We start from the raw sequence: 17,378 nt of genomic DNA, 5'->3' as shown, positions 1-17,378 counted from the left end.
TGTAACACCTACTACAAGGAAGTATTAGATTAAAACAAATTACTAGCTTCCTCCTCATGTCATTAACAGGGTAGGGCGTAGGGAGGATGGAGGCAGCAGCAGCCCATGTGAGGGAGTGAAGAGCAGCTATTCAGAATACAAACAAGCTGCGAGGAGTGATGGGTGTTGTTCTGGGAATGGCATGGGAGATTAAGTGAACTCGGAGCAGCAGTGAGGACAGAGAGAAGGACAAAGTAGAGCAATTAAGGAAAACATATGGCCCATAGGGAAAGGATTCAAGTAGCAGGGGCAGTCTCCAGGGCGGAACAAACGGAGGGACTACTAACAAATGAAAAAGATTTCCTTGATACAAACATGCCTCTTCGAGACAGTGCATGCGCTGCCTAGGTGAGACCTAAAGAAATAACCCTTTTTAGAATGTTTCATGGGACTCATCAAACGGTGCCAAAGTTATTAGCAACACACAAAACATTGTTCCTGTGCAAATGCTGAATTAACTAGAACATCCCAGTGGCGACGGTCACTCGGTAATCGACACACACACATATATATACACACATATACATATATATATATATATATATACACATATACACATATATATATATATATATACATATATATATATATATATATATATATATATATATATATATATATATATATATATATATATATATATATATATATATATATATATATATATATATATATACTAGCAGCCCGCCCCAGCGTGGCCTGGGGCAGAAAGGGGCTGGGGGCAGCATTTGAAGCTTGCGTGCACTTCTGCCCCCGGCCCCCTCCCGCCTTGGCCCCCACCCATCCCGGCCCCCTCCCGCCCGTGTCCCGGAGAGCCTAATCCTTACCTTAGCCGCCGGTCCCGCTCCAGGCGCCCCGCCCGCACAGGCCGCCACTCTCCCGGCGCCCCGCCCGCACAGGCCGCCACTCTCCCGGCGCCCCGCCCGCACAGGCCGCCACTCTCCATGTGCCCCACCCGCACAGGCCGCCACTTCACACAGCAGCAAGCAGTCCTCCCAGCAGGTCGCGATCTTCGGCGCCATTTCCGGAAGTGTGTGCGGAGACCCCTGGAGCAGCTTGTGCATTGCTGGACGTGGGCTCTGGTCGCGCGTCCCCTCCTGTGGCCTTGCTGGTGGCCGGACCAACGGAGTGGAGAGTCAGTACTAGTAACAGGTGTGCGCGGACCCCGGGGCCTCCGATCAAAGCCCAACGATAACTGTGCCACCTAGCTGGCCGGCGCTGCCGACTCTGGGTCCGCAAGATTGGACGGGCTGCTTGGAACGCTCTCTGCGAGGAAGATGACACGAGGTGGTGCTGGAGGAGGTCAGGGCAAGCAGGGGACGATGGACAAGTTTACGGCTCCGGTCGGTTCTGGAGGGTCGCAGGCGCCCGTACCCGACAACGCAGCATTGTTGGCAGCAATCACGCAATCAAGGGACATGCTAGATGCCAAAATTGGGGCAGTTGGGTCCGATGTCACCCTCCTCCGCCAGGACTTACGGAACGCTGTGGAGCGCATCCCTGGTGCGGAGACCCGCATTTCAGAGGTGGAAGGTGATGTGTCTGTTATAAAGAAAAAAGTTGCGGCCATGGAGAAGGTGCTAAAGGGCCTTGCTATGAGTCTCGAGGATGCGGAAGGGCGCGCCCGGCGGAACAACCTACGCTTTGTTGGTTTCCCTGAGGGATGTGAGGGGGACAACACAGAGCGCTTCCTAGCTCAATGGTTGGAGGGCTGGATCCCGGCGGACGCTTTATCCCGGTGCTTCGTGGCCCATCGGGCGCTCATGCAGAAACCCCCAGTTGGTGCGTGCCCGCGGCCGCTCATAGCCAAATTCCTAAATTATTCGGATCGGGATACCAGTCTGCGGCAAGCGAGAATGAAGGGCACACTCACACATGAGAACGCAAATATCCTCATCTTTCCAGACTACACGAGGCTGGTTGAGCAACAACGCCAGTCATTCCTCGCGGCCAAGGCCCGCCTCAGAGGCCTCAAGCTCCAGTACGCGTTGCTCTACCCGGCGCGGCTGCGGGTTGTTTACAAGTTCCGCACTCTGTTCTTCGACACACCGGGGGAGGTCTTCCAGTGGACGGACGAAACAGTGAAGATTCGGGTCAACACGGCCAGGGATGGAGAGTCGGACTCATCCTCAAGTGGAACAGCCCGGGAGCGCCTCAGAAGTCAGAGTCAGCGCCGCAGGGGATCGCACTCGAGCCGTGGTTCGCGCCCTGGCTCGGCCTCTCGCCGGGATGACCCGACACAAGAACAGAAAACTGATGCGCCTTGACTGCTGGGGGACTTGAACATAGGTTTCTGTGGATGGTTGGAGCGGATGCTCAGGTGCACTGTTGATTAAGGCAGGGAGCCAACCCGGTCTAAATGGGTGGGAGGGAGTGACAGCCTCGTTCATATGGGCTGGCGCTGGGGGATCCTTTGGAGGGGGTGGTTCTTGTTCCCCCGTTGGGGACTAGGCTACGATCCGACCGCAACAGGTGCTTCCATGTTTGGAAGGTATGGGGTGGGGGGAGGTGGATGTTGGGGGTTTGTTTGCGCATGTTTCACTGCTTGTTGATTGCCATGTATTGCACCGGCTGTGCCTTGGGGACGCTTGTTCTTTCTATGCTGTATCGCTCAAATGTCCACTGTTGGGGAGGGAGGGCGGGTAGGCCCTGGATCGTTACGAGCTCTGAGCTGGAATGTACGGGGGATGTTGGATAGTGTGAAACGGGGGGGGCGGTCTTTCAGTACGCCAGAATGGCGGGGTGGATGTCCTGTTACTGCAGGAAACTCATCTGCATAGTACGAAGGCACTGTGTCTCCAGCGCTCTGGGTTTACGCACGCATACCACTCAGGCTTTACGAGGGGCTCCAGGGGAATAGCGGTACTAATACACCGTAGGGTTCCCTATGTACACAAACGCATTTGGCGGACACACAGGGCAGATACATCTTTGTGCAGGGTGAGGTTGGAGGTGATAAAGTGACTCTTGGTAGTGTGTATGCCCCACCGCCGCTACAGTGGTCACAGGTGGAGAGGCTCTTGTCCCTTTGGGGTACTATGCCCGATACTCTGTCCATTATAAGGGGGGACTGGAATGACGTGATGGAGAGGAGCTGCGATAGGTGGCGGGGTGCGGCAGATGCTCAGGGCGGGGGGACCTGCCACCAGACTGCATGCATTGGTCACGGGCCTTGACTGGGTGGACACTTGGAGATACAAACATGGGCCTCGTAGGGACTACACGTACTTTTCCACGGGATTCCTTCTCCAGACTGGATTACATTTTTGTCCAGAGGGTACAAGCCCATTGAGTGTTATCGGCAGAGATTCTGCCACGGGCGCTCTCTGACCACTCGCCAGTAACTGTCATATTTAGTGTAGGTCCGGCCAAACAGCCGTTTCGGTGGCGTATGTCGGTCTGGCACTTGATGCAGGATGACTACAGGGCGCACATGATCATCGAAATAGATCATTACCTGACCTCCAATGTAGGCTCGGTTGACTCCCCGGCCACCCTTTAGGAGGCCCTAAAGGCCACACTGCGAGGCGTGGATATTTCCTGGTGCGCTGCAGCCCAGAGGGAGAAGCGGAGGGACCTGGTGCAGCGCGAGGCAGAACTGGAGGCTTTGGAGCGCAGAGGGCGGGGGGATGGTGGTGGACCTGCCAGACGACAGCTAGTACTGGCGCAACAGCAGTACGCCACAGTGCTGATGGACGAAGCGAGGCAGGCCTGGCTGGCCACCCGTAGTCGGATTTACCAGTGGGGCGACAAATCGTGTAAGATGCTACACCGCCTGTGTCAAGGCTACCTGCACGTCCAACCGTTGCCCCATATCCTGGACCCCAGCGGGGACGTCATACTCGAACCCGCTGCGATTGCAGAGAGCTTTGCAGGGTACTATGAAAGGGCTGTCAGCGCCCCGGGAGTGCCTGGAGGCCGAGGTTGTCCAGCGCTTTATAATAATAATAATAATAATAAAACCATTTTTAAAGCGCCTGGCTACACAAGAACCATGTGTCCCCGCGCTAAATACTGCTAAAACTTTAGAGGCAGAAGAAAAAGTGGCCAATAGAGGAAAACAGCAAAAAGGTTATACAGGGGGAACAAGGAGCGTCTTAAGTTTTACACGGAACCTACTCTCAGAAGGCTCCATTCGGAGGTCGAGCGGAAGTTCATTCCAACACCTGGAAGCCAGGTATCTGAATGAGCAGCCGCCCATCCTAGCTGTGGTGATCCTGGGGAGTTTAAACAACATCGCACCGGACGATCTCAGGTTTCTAATTGGGCGATGCATAGTGAGAAGATTTTTTAAGTAGTCTTGGCCTTTGCTTTATAGATGATCTCCCCCGAGAGCTGTCTTGGACAAGGTGCGGGACCTTTTGGACCGGCCCATATCGGATGACGAATTAGGCGAGGCATTGGGCGAGCTGAATCCGGGCAAGGCACCGGGCCCCAACGGGGTTGCCTAGTGACTTTTTCCAGCGGTTTCCGGTGCAGCTGGGCCCGCGTCTCAGACCGGTTGTGGAGGAGGCGTTCGAGAGCGGAGCGCTCCCGCCGGACTGGAGACAAGCCGAGGTGGTGGTTTTCCTTAAGCCCTGGAGACCCCGGAAAGTCATGCGTCATATTGCCCGATTTCCCTACTGAATACGGAGGCCAAGATCCTGGCTAAGGCCCTGGATCAAGGCTCAAGCTGTATATCACGGACCTGGTCCACCCGGACAAGGCGGGATTTATGCCACGGCAGGCTACTCGCCATAATACTAGGCGGGCCCAAGTCGCGATATCAGCCTGTGGGTGTTTGGGGGAGCCGGCAGCGCTGTTCCTGGCGGACATGGACAGGGCCTTTGATTCCCTGAGCTGGACATATCTATTTGCCTTATTGCGATGTCTTAACCTTGGCCCACGCTTTCTGGCCTATGTCCAATTGCTGTATACAGACCTCACGGCCTCGGTGCGCGTCGGGGATGCGGTCTCTCGCTCGTTTCCAGTCTAACGTGGGACGCGACAGGGCTGTCCCCTGTTCCCGTATTTATTCGTGCTCGCTATGGAGCCTCTTGCTGCGTGGGTGGGCATAGACGCCCAACTAAAAGGGTTTCGGTGGTCGAAGGGCCTGGCCGATAAAATTGCGCTATACGCGGACGATGTTTTATTTTTTCTTACTGACCTGGACCGCTCTGGGCCACGGCTGCTGCGCATCCTACAAATTTTGGGTATATATGAACCCAGGCAAATCCACGCTTTGGACGCTAGGCGGTCGCCACAGCATAGGAGAATGGGCATCGGGTCTTCAGTTGACAACAGACGGGATGAAATATTTATCAGTTTATTTATCTGAGGATGCGGCTGTCTCTCATGATCGCAACCTTAACCCAGTCTGGGATCGCACACGCGAGGACATGAAGGTATGGACTAGGATGCCGCTGTCTATACTCGGCAGGTCTGCTATTTTTAAGATGGTGGCACTCCCGCGCCTGGTGTACCAACTGCAGAATCACCCGCATGCGATCTCGCCCCACTGGTTCCAGCAACTTAATTCGGCGTTGAGTGGGTTCCTGTGGGAGGGGGGCATTGTGGACGTGCTTTCTATCGACATACACGGGGGCTAGCCACGTCGGATGTGCTGTCATACTATCAAGCGGCGCACCTGTTGGTGCTGAATGACTGGTGGTATGGCTATAGGGGTGATCCGGCCTATGCTGTTGAGAGGTTCCTGATGGGCACGGCGTCCTTGCATACACTGCTGTACTCGGCGCCGCTTCGGAGAGTCCTGCCCCCGGTCACGCAGGTAGTCTTCAATGTGTGGAGGCAGGCGCTGCGTAGAATGGGCTGGTGGAATGTGCTCACCCAGGAAACCCCCCTGTGGCGCAACGGTCAATTGCCCAGATGGATGCGTTGATTGGCTTTCGGGGATAGGATGTGATTGGCATCTTTACCCTCGGTGACGTTGTGTCAGGATGCACCCTCAAATCTTTGGAAGATCTACGGGAGGAATTCGGGATGCCCCGCACCCAATTCTTCAAGTATCTCCAGTTTCGCCAAGCTATTCATGGGGGAACTGCCCGACAAGAAGCTATCACGTATCTACCAGACGCTTGTACGTCATTGCTCCTCTGACCTACTTAGACTTAAGACTGCATGGGAAGAGGACGTGGGAGACCTGGATGAGGAGGACTGGGTAGAGGCCCTAGAGAGTCCCAGGGGGCGGCAATCTCCACTCGCCTGCGACTGATTCAGTTCCGCTACTTACACCGCACATACTTCACCCGACAGCGCTTGTGGAGGGCGGGCATGGTGGCGTCCCCCGAATGCCTCTGATGCGGGTTGGATGCCGGTACACTGATGCACACAATATGGGAGTGTTCAGCGCTGCGTAGATTCTGGGATGGGGTGCATCGATGCCTGGATGAGGTTCTGGCCTGGGAGCTCCAGAGGGACCCTAAGTTAGCTTTATTGCATGTTATGGCTGGAGTAGGAGGCAACAGGTACAAGCGCCACTTACTGTTACTAGGCTTTAAATTGGCGAAACGCGATATAACCAAAGCGTGGAAGGCGCCCCAGGCCCCTTCACTAGCCGCCTGGAAAAATGGAATGGACTTCTGTATGGGACTGGAACAGCCCATATTTACAGCCAGGGGATGTCCTCGAAAGCATTATAAAATCTGGAAGAGGTGGGCAGAATATAGGGGTCTGGAACTGGACCCGCCGCCCGAGGAGGCTATCCTCCCGACTCTCTGATATGCTGGACTACGTGATACCATGGTTGGTGCTTTGGTGGACATGGCAAATTCTGTATATGGACACTATGTTGTTAATGGAACAAGCAGTGGCGCAAGGGGGGGTGGGACTTTTTGGGGGGGGTTGTGTTTTTACTTTTTCATCCTATTGTCTCTTTCTTTCTTAAAATTGCTGAAGCTATGACTGATTTATTGATGTATATTCAGACAATAAAATATGTAAAAAAAAAAAAAATGACTTCCTTTTCTTCACTAATGACATCCCTTCCTGGTCCTCCAGCTTCTCCAATTCCCTCAACGTATCCTCCTCGTCCTCTTTCCCGCATGGGAAGCGGTTAAAAATGTCTCCCTCCGCTCGCTTTAATGGCTCTCTCACCATTACACTTTATAGCAATGGCCTGTCCTGATCCAAGCTTCTGACTCCTGTCTCTCTCTCTTTGACCACATCTTCCACTCCCTTCGTTCCACCCCTGCGACTACTATCTCTCTAGATTCTTCCTCTTCTTCTTCCTCTAACTTGTCTTCTTTTTCCCTTTCTCCCCCTTTGACACCCATACATTCCTTCAGACCGCTCTCCCGAGAGTCACAGGTTGACCCTTCCCCCCCCTTTTCTCGTTCCCTCCCATTCTGCCACCTTCCCAACTGGACCTCCCCCTTCCTCATCTGCTTTACACCCCACTTCACCCCCTACATCCTGCATCTCCCCACTATTCCACTGCCTTCTCTCACCCCCTAACTCCCCTATTCCTTCCCATTTCCACCCTTTTTAATCCATCTTCCTTACAATCTGAACTACCGATCAACTCGCCTTACCCTCCCCCCTCCCTCCCCTCGGCTCCTCACCCCTCTCCGCTCTTCCCCTTCCCTCGTACCCTCAATTCTGTTCTCACACCCCTCATTTCTATACAACTTTCTCTCCGCCCTCCCATGCCTCACATCCCTGCCCACCCTATTGGTAATCCCATCATCTTCCCATCCACTGATCTCACCCCCCCCCTTCTCTCCTCTTCTTACATTCCCCCCTATGCTTCACAACCCTGTTTCCCCTCTTGGTAATTCCTCCCTCTTCCCTCCCTTTGATAGCTCAGCCCCTCACTCCTCCCACAACTTTCATATTGCTCAACCCCCCACTCTGCCTGGTGCCTTTACCCCTACATTCACATTTCATTACCCATGGTACCTGGCCTGCACTCTCTCTCTTCTCCCCCCTCGTGTGGCCTCCCTTTGACCTCCCTCCCTCCTTTCCCTGCTTAACCCCTTCTCCTCTTCCCATTACCCCACTCCCTCACCCCTCCTCCTCCAGCCATCCATTTCTACTTCTCAACTTTCTCCTCCTAGGTATGATCTCTATTCCTCACCTCTGCTCAACACAGGTAAAAATATCTCAGTAACTCAATTCACTCCTTTCTACCACCTTCTTTCCCCCGCTCAGACCCTTTCATCACATATCTCCCCCAGCCCCCCAAGGCCCACTGTCCTCCTTCGCCAACTTCACTTCCCTCCCACCTTCGACCCTCGCACCCCAACACTCTCCCCGGTCCCCCACTTCCTCCTGTCCTCCTTCGCCTAGTCCACTCTCTCCCGTAACCATTGAGCCACCCTTCACTCCGTGCTCAGCACACCTCTCTCTGGAAACTAAACTTGATTCCCTCATCTCGTCCATTTCCCTGCTTGAAGCGTCCATTTCACTCCTATGTGCTAAGATATCCCCCTCCCCGAACAACCTCCCGAGGAGTTCCTTGCTCCCGCGCCCCAATAGAGCCAACCACTATCTATCCTCCACAGACATTACCAACCTATTGGCTACCTACAAGACCATCAATGTAATTTCCCCTACACTCGCCTCTACTAACAACTCTACTCAATTTGCCATTCAGACCATCTCTTCCGTCAGAACTTACCAGCCTCCCCCTCAAGGGGCACCCTCATTCAAGAATCTAATCCCTATCCCGCTCATCAGTCCAGACACTCACATCACCAAAACAGTTGCGTCAGAGCTACACTGTATGCTCCATAACTGCAGATCTGCAACCAAACACAAACTGGAAATCTCCGACACCATCACTCACCACAATCTGGACATGCTCTTTCTCACTGAGACCTGGTTTAATGACTCCTCTCACACCTCATTTGATCTTTTGTTACCCACTGACTACTCTATTCTCAGAAACGACAGACCAGGCCAGATCAGGGGAGGTGTTGCGATTATCTTCAGAAACACCCTCCAAATCAAAGCCTCTCCCACTACCCTCTTTCGCACCTTTGAATGCCTCTCCCTAGAACTCCAAGTTCATCATGGCTCACCCTTCAGGTTCCATACCATCTACCACCCGCCTGGTAATTGCTCTTCCTTCATGGAGGAACTCACTGAGTTAATTAGTGACCAATATTCACAGAGCGACAAGCAGATCTTCCTAGGTGATTTCAATCTCCACTGGGGCACTATGGAAGACAAGCTTGCAACCTTTCTTTCCGCTAACGATCTTGCACAACACTGCTCGGAAATTACATATGCCAAGGGCTCAATTCTGGGCCTTGTAATATCCAGATTACCACTGCTTCACCCATCCCTGTGGACTGGTCTGACCATGTCCCTTCTGTTTTCACCTCTCTCACATTTTAACTCTCGGCCAACCCAAAAGAGCCTCTACGTGGTTCCGCAACACAAAAAACATTGATTTTGAGACTCTATGTGATTCTGCTATGCAGTCTCTTCCTAGTCTAGACCCCAATATGGATGTCAACGATCTCACTCCCCTTTGCCTCTCAATCCTCGCAGTCGAAATCGACAAGGTTGCTCCACTCCAAAGCAAAAGGAAAAGACCCACCCCATCAGCTCCTTGGTTCAACAAAGCTCTCTATGACGAAAGGAGAAACCTTAGAATCTTGGAGAAGCACTGGAGACAATCTCCATCCACCCCTAATCTCCCTCTTTTACGTTCAGCAAGATCCATATACCACAAACACATCTTCCAGGAAAAAACATCACATTTCAGATCCCTCCTCGATTCAGGTAAAAACAGCCCCAAAAAACTTTTCGACCTCATCAAAAACCCAAATTGTTCTCCCCAAACCATCAAGTCTGAGGATGCATCAAAGAAAGCAACTGAGTTCGCTATATTCTTCGATCAAAAGGTAAAATCTCAATAACAGGTCACCCACCCCACCCCCATAGAGGAGCAAAAATCCTTAGTCACTTGGCAGAACTTTGCCACCGTCTCAGAGGTTGATCTCCTCAAATGCCTCCGCGAAACCAAACCCTCCAACCATTCCTCCGACCCCATTCCCAGTGGCATCGCCATTGATTTCTATACTAACACTCTCTCCTACTGGATCAGCCTAGTCAATCTACTTCCTCAGTTAAAGATCCCTCCCAATTGTCCTCAAAACAGGACAGGCTACCCCCTTTCTAAAAAAAACCTCTGCAGATGCTAATGACCTCAATAACTTCCGCCTCATCACCAATCTCCCTTTTCTTTCAAAGATCACAGAAAAATGTGTTGCAAAACAACTCTCCCAACACATTATGGACAATAATCTCCTCAACATGTTCCAGTCGGGCTTTATTCAAAACTGCAGCACTGAAACAGCCCTGCTGCAAGTGATCGATGATGCGCTGTATATTCTCGATTCGGGGGAATCGTGCCTTCTGATTCTTCCTGACCTATCTGCAGCTTTTGACACTGGTATTCACAACACCCGCCTTAACATTCTTCAACAGAGAATAGGCGTGGAAGGCACAGTACTCAAATGGTTTGCCTCTTTCCTCTCAGACAGATACCAAATGATCAAGATTGCAAATAGTCTCTCGTCTCCACTGGTGGTTGGTCAAGGCGTCCCTCAAGGTTCTATCCTTACTCCCACTCTGTTCAATCTCTATCTAGAACCATTAGGGAACCTTCTAAGTAAATCTAGAATCCTCTACCATCTCTATGCGGATGACACCCAAATCTACCTCCAAGGTGTCTTCCCCTCATGATCTCTCAACTCAGCACTACTCTCAACACTATTCACAACTGGATGCTAGTTCACCAACTCATTCTCAATCCCTCCAAAACGGAATTCCTCCTCATATCTAGCTCTCTCTCTCTCCGGCCTCCTGTTCAAGCCTGGATGGATCAATCAAATCTACTCAACAGTAAACCCATTATTGTGGACTGCGCTAAATCCTTAGGTGTCATACTTGACAAAAGATTCAATCTAATCTCACACATCAATCCATGGCCAAGAGCGCATGTTATCAACTGCAACTTTTATGGGGGATTCGTTGGTTCTTCCCGGAGAATGACCTAAAAACCTTGGTCCAATCGCTAGTTCTCTCTAGACTTGACTATTTTGATTCTCTTCTGACTGGCCTTCCCAAATCTCACCTCTCCCCCCTCAAATCCGTCCTCCATTCAGCAGCTCGCTTCATTTCAGGGTCCAAACGAAGTGACCGCATCACTCCTATCCTGTCTTCTCTCCGATGGCTTCCCATTGAGGCTAGAGCTATCTACAAAACAGTGTGCATCACCCACAAAGCTTTGCACTCTTCCTCCCCTCGCTATCTGGCGAATAAACTCAAACTGTCTGGATGGAGGCTCAAGACGTTTTCGGAATGCGGAAAAGTTCCTTCTTGAACCCTCCTCCTTCAAAAGAGAAAAATTGTTGGCACAATCGTTCCCAGGTAATGCAGTGAGAACCTGGAACTTGCTTCCGCCTTCGCTCCGTGCCATCACCTCCATCCAGATCTTCAAAGCAGACCTCAAATCTCTTTTATTCCAAAGACACTTTCAGAACTTATTCCCTCCTTCTCATACCCTGCCAGGAAGTTCTTTAGTCATTGTAAATTTGTCACATATGTTTATATTTTGGCTTGTACATCCTGTGCTTGCGGCGTTTGAAATTGTGTTCCTTTTGCCTGCGTTGTTTCGATTCTATGGCCTGCTATTGTTTGCCAAGAAGTTCTTGAGTCAATGTAAAATTTGTCATATTTATTCTTACTTTTGCTTGTACACTCTGTTCATGCTGTGCTTGAGATTGTGTGCCTTTTGCCTGCGTCACTTTGATTCTATGGCCTGCTATTTTTGTTTGTTCTATTCCTGCAACAGTTCTCTCATGTAACGTAACTGGTTCTTTTGTCTCTAACACCTTAGGGTAAAGTCTGCGCTTTATAAAAATACATTAAATAAATAAATTAATTAAATAAATGCTCCCTCACCGTGCTCCTTCAGCATGCACCCCTACTGTGCACCCTCACCATGCTCCCCCAGCAGGCTCCCTCACCGAACACCCTCATGCTCCCTCACCATGAACCCTCATGCATGGTGCACACAGGGCCTGGGGGGGCTCCTCCTCATGCACCCTCACCATGCTCCCTCACCGCACACCCTCATGCTCCATCACTATGAACCCTCATGCACCCTCATGCATGGTGCACACAGGGCCTGGGGGGGGCTCCTCCTCATGCTCCCTCGTGCTCCCTCATGCATGGTCTCCCTCGTGCTCCTCATGCATGGTGCACACAGGCCCCATGGGGAGGAGGGGGGCTCCTTCTCACCCTCTTCCCCTCCGGCCGGGGCTCCCTCCCTCTGGCTTCCATCATGTTAGTAAAAGGGGGGGGCAGTCGTGTGCAGCTGCAGCTGGGGGGGCAGGCCCCGCGGAGGAGGAGGGCCCCCCGCGCATGTTACGCTGCAGCAAGAAGGCGAAAAATACACAAGGGAGAGGTCTGACGAGAGGCGACTGAGCATGCGCAGAACGGTGACACTCCCACATCTGCGCATGCGCAGTAGACAGACACTTAGAAGTGCGCATGCTCAGGCGCAAAGGAGGTGGCGTGCCAAACAGAAACACCCGTGTGCGCATGCTCCTAAACACATCCTGTATCTGCGCGTGCTCGGAAGCACTACACTCGTCTGCTTGAACTGAAAGCACTTGGGTGCGCATGCTGTGGAAGCTTGGCCTGTGTCTGCGCATGCTCGAAATAAGCCCGATCTCAGCCCGCATGCGCACCGTGGGCTCATGCACGTGACGCCAGTCAGAGCCTCGCGCCATCCATGGGGGCTTTATTGAGTTCTGTCACCAGGCCCCTGCCCCTGCTGGAATAGAAGCCTTCTGAGGGAAATGTATGCCCCTGATTTGGATTTCGTATCTCCCACGTTCCTGCTCTTAAACGTTGGCATGTTTGTTATTTTTGCTTGTTTTATAGCGAAGAGAGGATGTGGTCCGTCGGCCAGAGCTGCCGACTCTGGTGCTGGAGACCAGGGTTCGAGCCTCGGGGTCGCATCCACATCCTGTGATTCTGGGCTCATCACTTCATCTCCCCCTCCCTCCCGTGCCTGAATGTATAATGTAAATACGGGGCTCATGTGAAGCGCTCTAATACCTTCGGGTCGAGTTCACGCTATTCAAATATCCACACAAAAAAATAGAGGTATGTTGTCCAAAGGGGCGTTGGAGCGCTGCACATGAGCACCAGTCCCTCTACTCAAGGTCACATTCATGTTTTGAGGCGCAGCGAAGAGTGGGAGAAGTGCCCGACATCTCAGGACGCTGAGCCACCAACGAGGCTCGAACCTGGGTTTAGGGCCCCAGAGCCGGCAGCCGTGGCCCTTGGAGTGGTCGTTGTCCACGGTGTGTGCCACTGACTAACACATCACGTGGGATCGAACCCAGGTGTGCCTCCCAGACCGCACCACAGAGCAGGGGCTGCCCTCAACATTCTAAACTGCAGTACGGCGGCTGGGATGGCACAACGTGTGGTGCACGCTCAGTCGAAACCTTTGCAAAGAGAGTTCACTTGTGTGCCTGTTGCAAGAATCGTTACTGAGAATGTGGCTCAGCTGCTCCAAATAACAATCGCAAAAGGAACAAATGATGAACGGAATGCTGGACAATGCAAATGTTCACCCTCAGTCACAAGGATCTTGGTTGAATCCAGCTTCGTTCTTTAGCCCACTCTGCCACCCCAGTTCAGACACAAACATATGCAAATCAGTCTTGACCCTATTCCTCATGGGAACAGTCCAGCCCAAACTGCCAGGCCCGGTCCTCCCCGAATCAGATAACAAGTATCCTGGGACCGGATTCAGAGCATCGTCCCATATCAGCCAGGCTAGCTTGAATCCAGTGGTGCAATGAGCACGGGACCCACGTCTGGGCATATCCTTATCACTTAGGGCGATAAAAGATGAATGGAATGCTGAACAATGAGAAACATTCACCACCTGTCAAATAACAATGGCCTCCTGGGTAGCGACTAATTCTCAATACCTGGAAAATCAAAGAATCAACACAAACAGCAAGTCTCAAAGTAATAGCATTGGGACTTTCAGGGTGAGCGGTGATATAATCTAAAATTGAGAAAGGTCAGACATTACATATTCACTCACAAATCCACCTACATGCTCCTCACAGTGAATTAAGTCACCTGCTACAGAGATTGATTTGTAAGCTGCATCTCGCTCTTGCTTTAACTGTGCATGTCCTGAGTGCAATGAAAGCTTGTACTAATCTGCCCTGCTGGATCTGTTCTGTAGTGAATGGAAGGTAAAATATTTTGTAGCTAGGCAGGCCGTCAAGAATTTTCAATTCTTTTAAGAACACAGAGGTGAGGATTACCCTTTTATTTCTTTACTGGCAAAATTACAGCAGCCAATAAAAACAAACAAACGCTTTAAACTACATATCACATGAGCCACAATGAACGTGTCCCCATGTCTCTCTATAAATCAGAGGTTATCAGTTCTTATATAATCTCCTGAAACCAATCTCTGTCATCTTACATTGCGGACACAGACCAACTTAAAAACAGAGCAGTAACAACCTGTCTCTAATGTGGATAACAGGAACCAACTGCAACTTCACGCCAACGGGTGAGTCCAAGCGCGACAACTCCAGAGGTGTACCATCGACAGCCACCCTTCCCTATCAATCTTCAACTGCTTGTGCCCCAACGTCATCTCCACTGGTTTGTTATCTGCACCTGCCAATAAGAAAGTAATCGTAAAACCATGCCTCCCCAGAGAGGAAGCTGAAACCAAAGGATGGGTTAGAAGATAACATAATATCAAATAGATAACCATCATGGTAACAATAACAACAATATGCTCTATAATACACATTATTAAACATAACTGGGTGGTATAATCCTTGTCTCTGTGTCCTTATTAGAAATGTAAAATCTTGACGTTTTAACTAGAAATTATTTTATTCTACATCAGGATTAGAGGCTTCGGATTGTGTCTGTTTAAAGCTGCGCTTGTGATAAAACACCTTCAAAGTGGAATCTGAAGACCAATCTGCCGCTGCCATAATGTCCTCTATCCGAGAGCCAGTGGAAGAGGCTTGAGATGCCATGACACCTCAGGCCAAATGGGCCCCAAACGTGATCACATCGATTCCCGCTTCAGCCAACAGCCTTGTGACTCAACGAGCCAATGTCACTGATGAAAAAGTTTTTTTCAGAGAAATAAGCAAAATCCACGGGTGCAGTCCTCGTAAATAAGCCTCAAGGCACCGCACTACACGCAATTTTTGGTAATCTGGAAAAGCGGGATAAATCACACTACATGAATCTGTCTTAGTTTGTTTGGTTATCCGGAAAGAAACTCCTCTGGGAGTAAATACTCTACCTGCTATATCCAAAGTTTTCACTTCGGAAACTTGCCTACAAGAAATGAGGCCCAGAAGCAGAGTCAATTTAGCTGACAGTTTTTTTCTCGTAAGGTCTTCAATTGTTTGCCAAGCTCTTAAAAATCGATGGACCACATTTGCTTTCCACAAAATATATTTCGATTGAGGGGGACAACCCAAACCGATACCCCTAAGGAGTTTACAAATTATCGGATGCTGTCCTACAGGTGTACCATCAACACGCGGATGACCTGCAGAAATAGCAGACCAAAATTATTAACTGTTCTGTAGGCTAAACCTTGTGTAGCCAACTCTGATAAGAAATGAACGATTACCAGAACACTTGCCCCCATGGAATCAGTCTCCGGCTCACTACGCCAATGTACCCATCTGTGCCAGGAGGCAACATATCGCTTGTCAGTGCTGGGGGCCCAAGACAGAGACAAGACGAACATTGCCTTCTCTGAACTACCCGGCACTTGCTAGTGGGCCTTGAAATCATCCACGCTGTGAGCAGTCCTGAATCATCAACTGATGTGAGAGACCCAACAGATTCGCAAGAAGGTCCCAGGTTGTTTGAATCCGAACTGGTGTAGCACAAGACAAACCATGGTTGAACCATCCAAAAGGGGGTCACAAGAATCAGTTCGACCCGTTTGAGATAAGACCCTCTGGATTATCGAGAAAGAGGGAAATGCATAAAGCAATTTACCCAACCAAGACTGGAGAAAGGCATCTGCACTCACGGGTCCGGCCTCCAACTGTAAAATCTCAGAACGTGTGTTAAGGCATCACACAAACAGTTCCACCTTGCAAGGGACACTAAAATCGTTGAGGGTTCTGAAAATGAGAGGATGGAGCCTCCAGTCGCTGAAAGAGTACCTGTCCACCACTACATTCGCCTAAATCAGAATGTATTCCACCTTCACCAATATCTAAAGTTGCAGACCATAATGCCAACAGTCTTTGGTAGTCTCTGCTAGGAGACACAATCTCATCCTCCAGAGTCTCTTTATGTACTCAACCGCTGAAACATTGTCTAGCTGAAGCAGGATGCAACATTTCACCTTGTGTGCAGTCAAAGTTTGACTGCAAATGCCCCCGCCAGAAGCTTTAGGCAATTGATATGAAGTTTGAGCTCCTCTGGAAACCATCTGCAACCTGTTTCTACTGGGCCATATCTCGCCCCCGTCAACCCGATCTGCTGGCATCGGACTCTATGACCATCTCCAGAATAGCCATATTATCCAACCACCAGTAGATTTCCATTCTGGCCTCCTCCGGCAACACTATGTGCACCGAATTTGATCATACATTCTGGAGATGTAGTATCTTGAGGCATTGTAACAGGGGACCTGGAAAAAATGGCTTGAATAGAAGACTCAACCTGGCCAAAATCCTCAATATTATATTCTGAGAGGCAAGGGCTTTCTTAATATCTTTCTTGATGAACAACATCTTCGCAATGGGCAGTTAAAGTTGGGCCAAAACTGGATTTACTTGGAATCCTAAGAATTCCAGACTCTGAACTGAACTAGGAGAGATTTCTCCCAATTGGTTATTTAGCCCAAATCTTGGAGGAGCTGCGTGCCCACGAAAGGTGGGTCAAGACTGTCTCCCTCCTTTGTTTCATAATGGGAATATCATCCAGTTAAATATTCTTGCACACCCCCCATTCCCTGAGGAATTGCACCACTGGGCAAAGTATTTTAGTGAAAGACCAAGGGGCCGAGGATAGGCCAAAGGGCAGATCGGTAAACTCGTACCACCGGAGACGGTCAACGAATCTGCAGAAATCCCTGGTGTGGGGAATATATAGGGATTGACAAAAAGGCATCTTTCAGGTCGATCCGCACCAGCCAATATCTTTCCTGCAAAAGGTCTTGCAGAATGTTAACGCCCTCCATTTTGAAATAGCTTTATACCACCCAAGAGTTGAACTGCTTGAGATTGAGCACAAGGCAGAAACCTTCACCCTTTTTCTGTACAAGAAAAATTATGCTTATGAAA

General features: G+C 50.5%; 1 protein-coding gene across 1 annotated transcript in view; it reads right to left on the bottom strand.

The window, feature by feature from the left end:
* The window catches only part of LOC147729420 (uncharacterized), a 78,892-nt gene extending 66,442 nt beyond the window's left edge, over nucleotides 1–12,450 (bottom strand). The window contains exon 1 of the mRNA XM_086959844.1: nucleotides 12,295–12,450. Within this exon, the coding sequence (XP_086815970.1) occupies nucleotides 12,295–12,339 (45 nt within the window). The 5' untranslated portion in view covers nucleotides 12,340–12,450. The remainder of the gene's footprint in view (nucleotides 1–12,294) is intronic.
* Nucleotides 12,451–17,378: the final 4,928 nt, after the last annotated feature.

This window comes from Lissotriton vulgaris, chromosome 2_2 (genome assembly GCF_964263255.1).
Source record: "Lissotriton vulgaris chromosome 2_2, aLisVul1.2, whole genome shotgun sequence".
Classification (NCBI taxonomy): Eukaryota; Metazoa; Chordata; class Amphibia; order Caudata; family Salamandridae; genus Lissotriton; species Lissotriton vulgaris.
The sequence above is the reverse complement of the archived record's forward strand: the minus strand, read 5'-3'. Positions and strand labels throughout refer to the sequence as shown.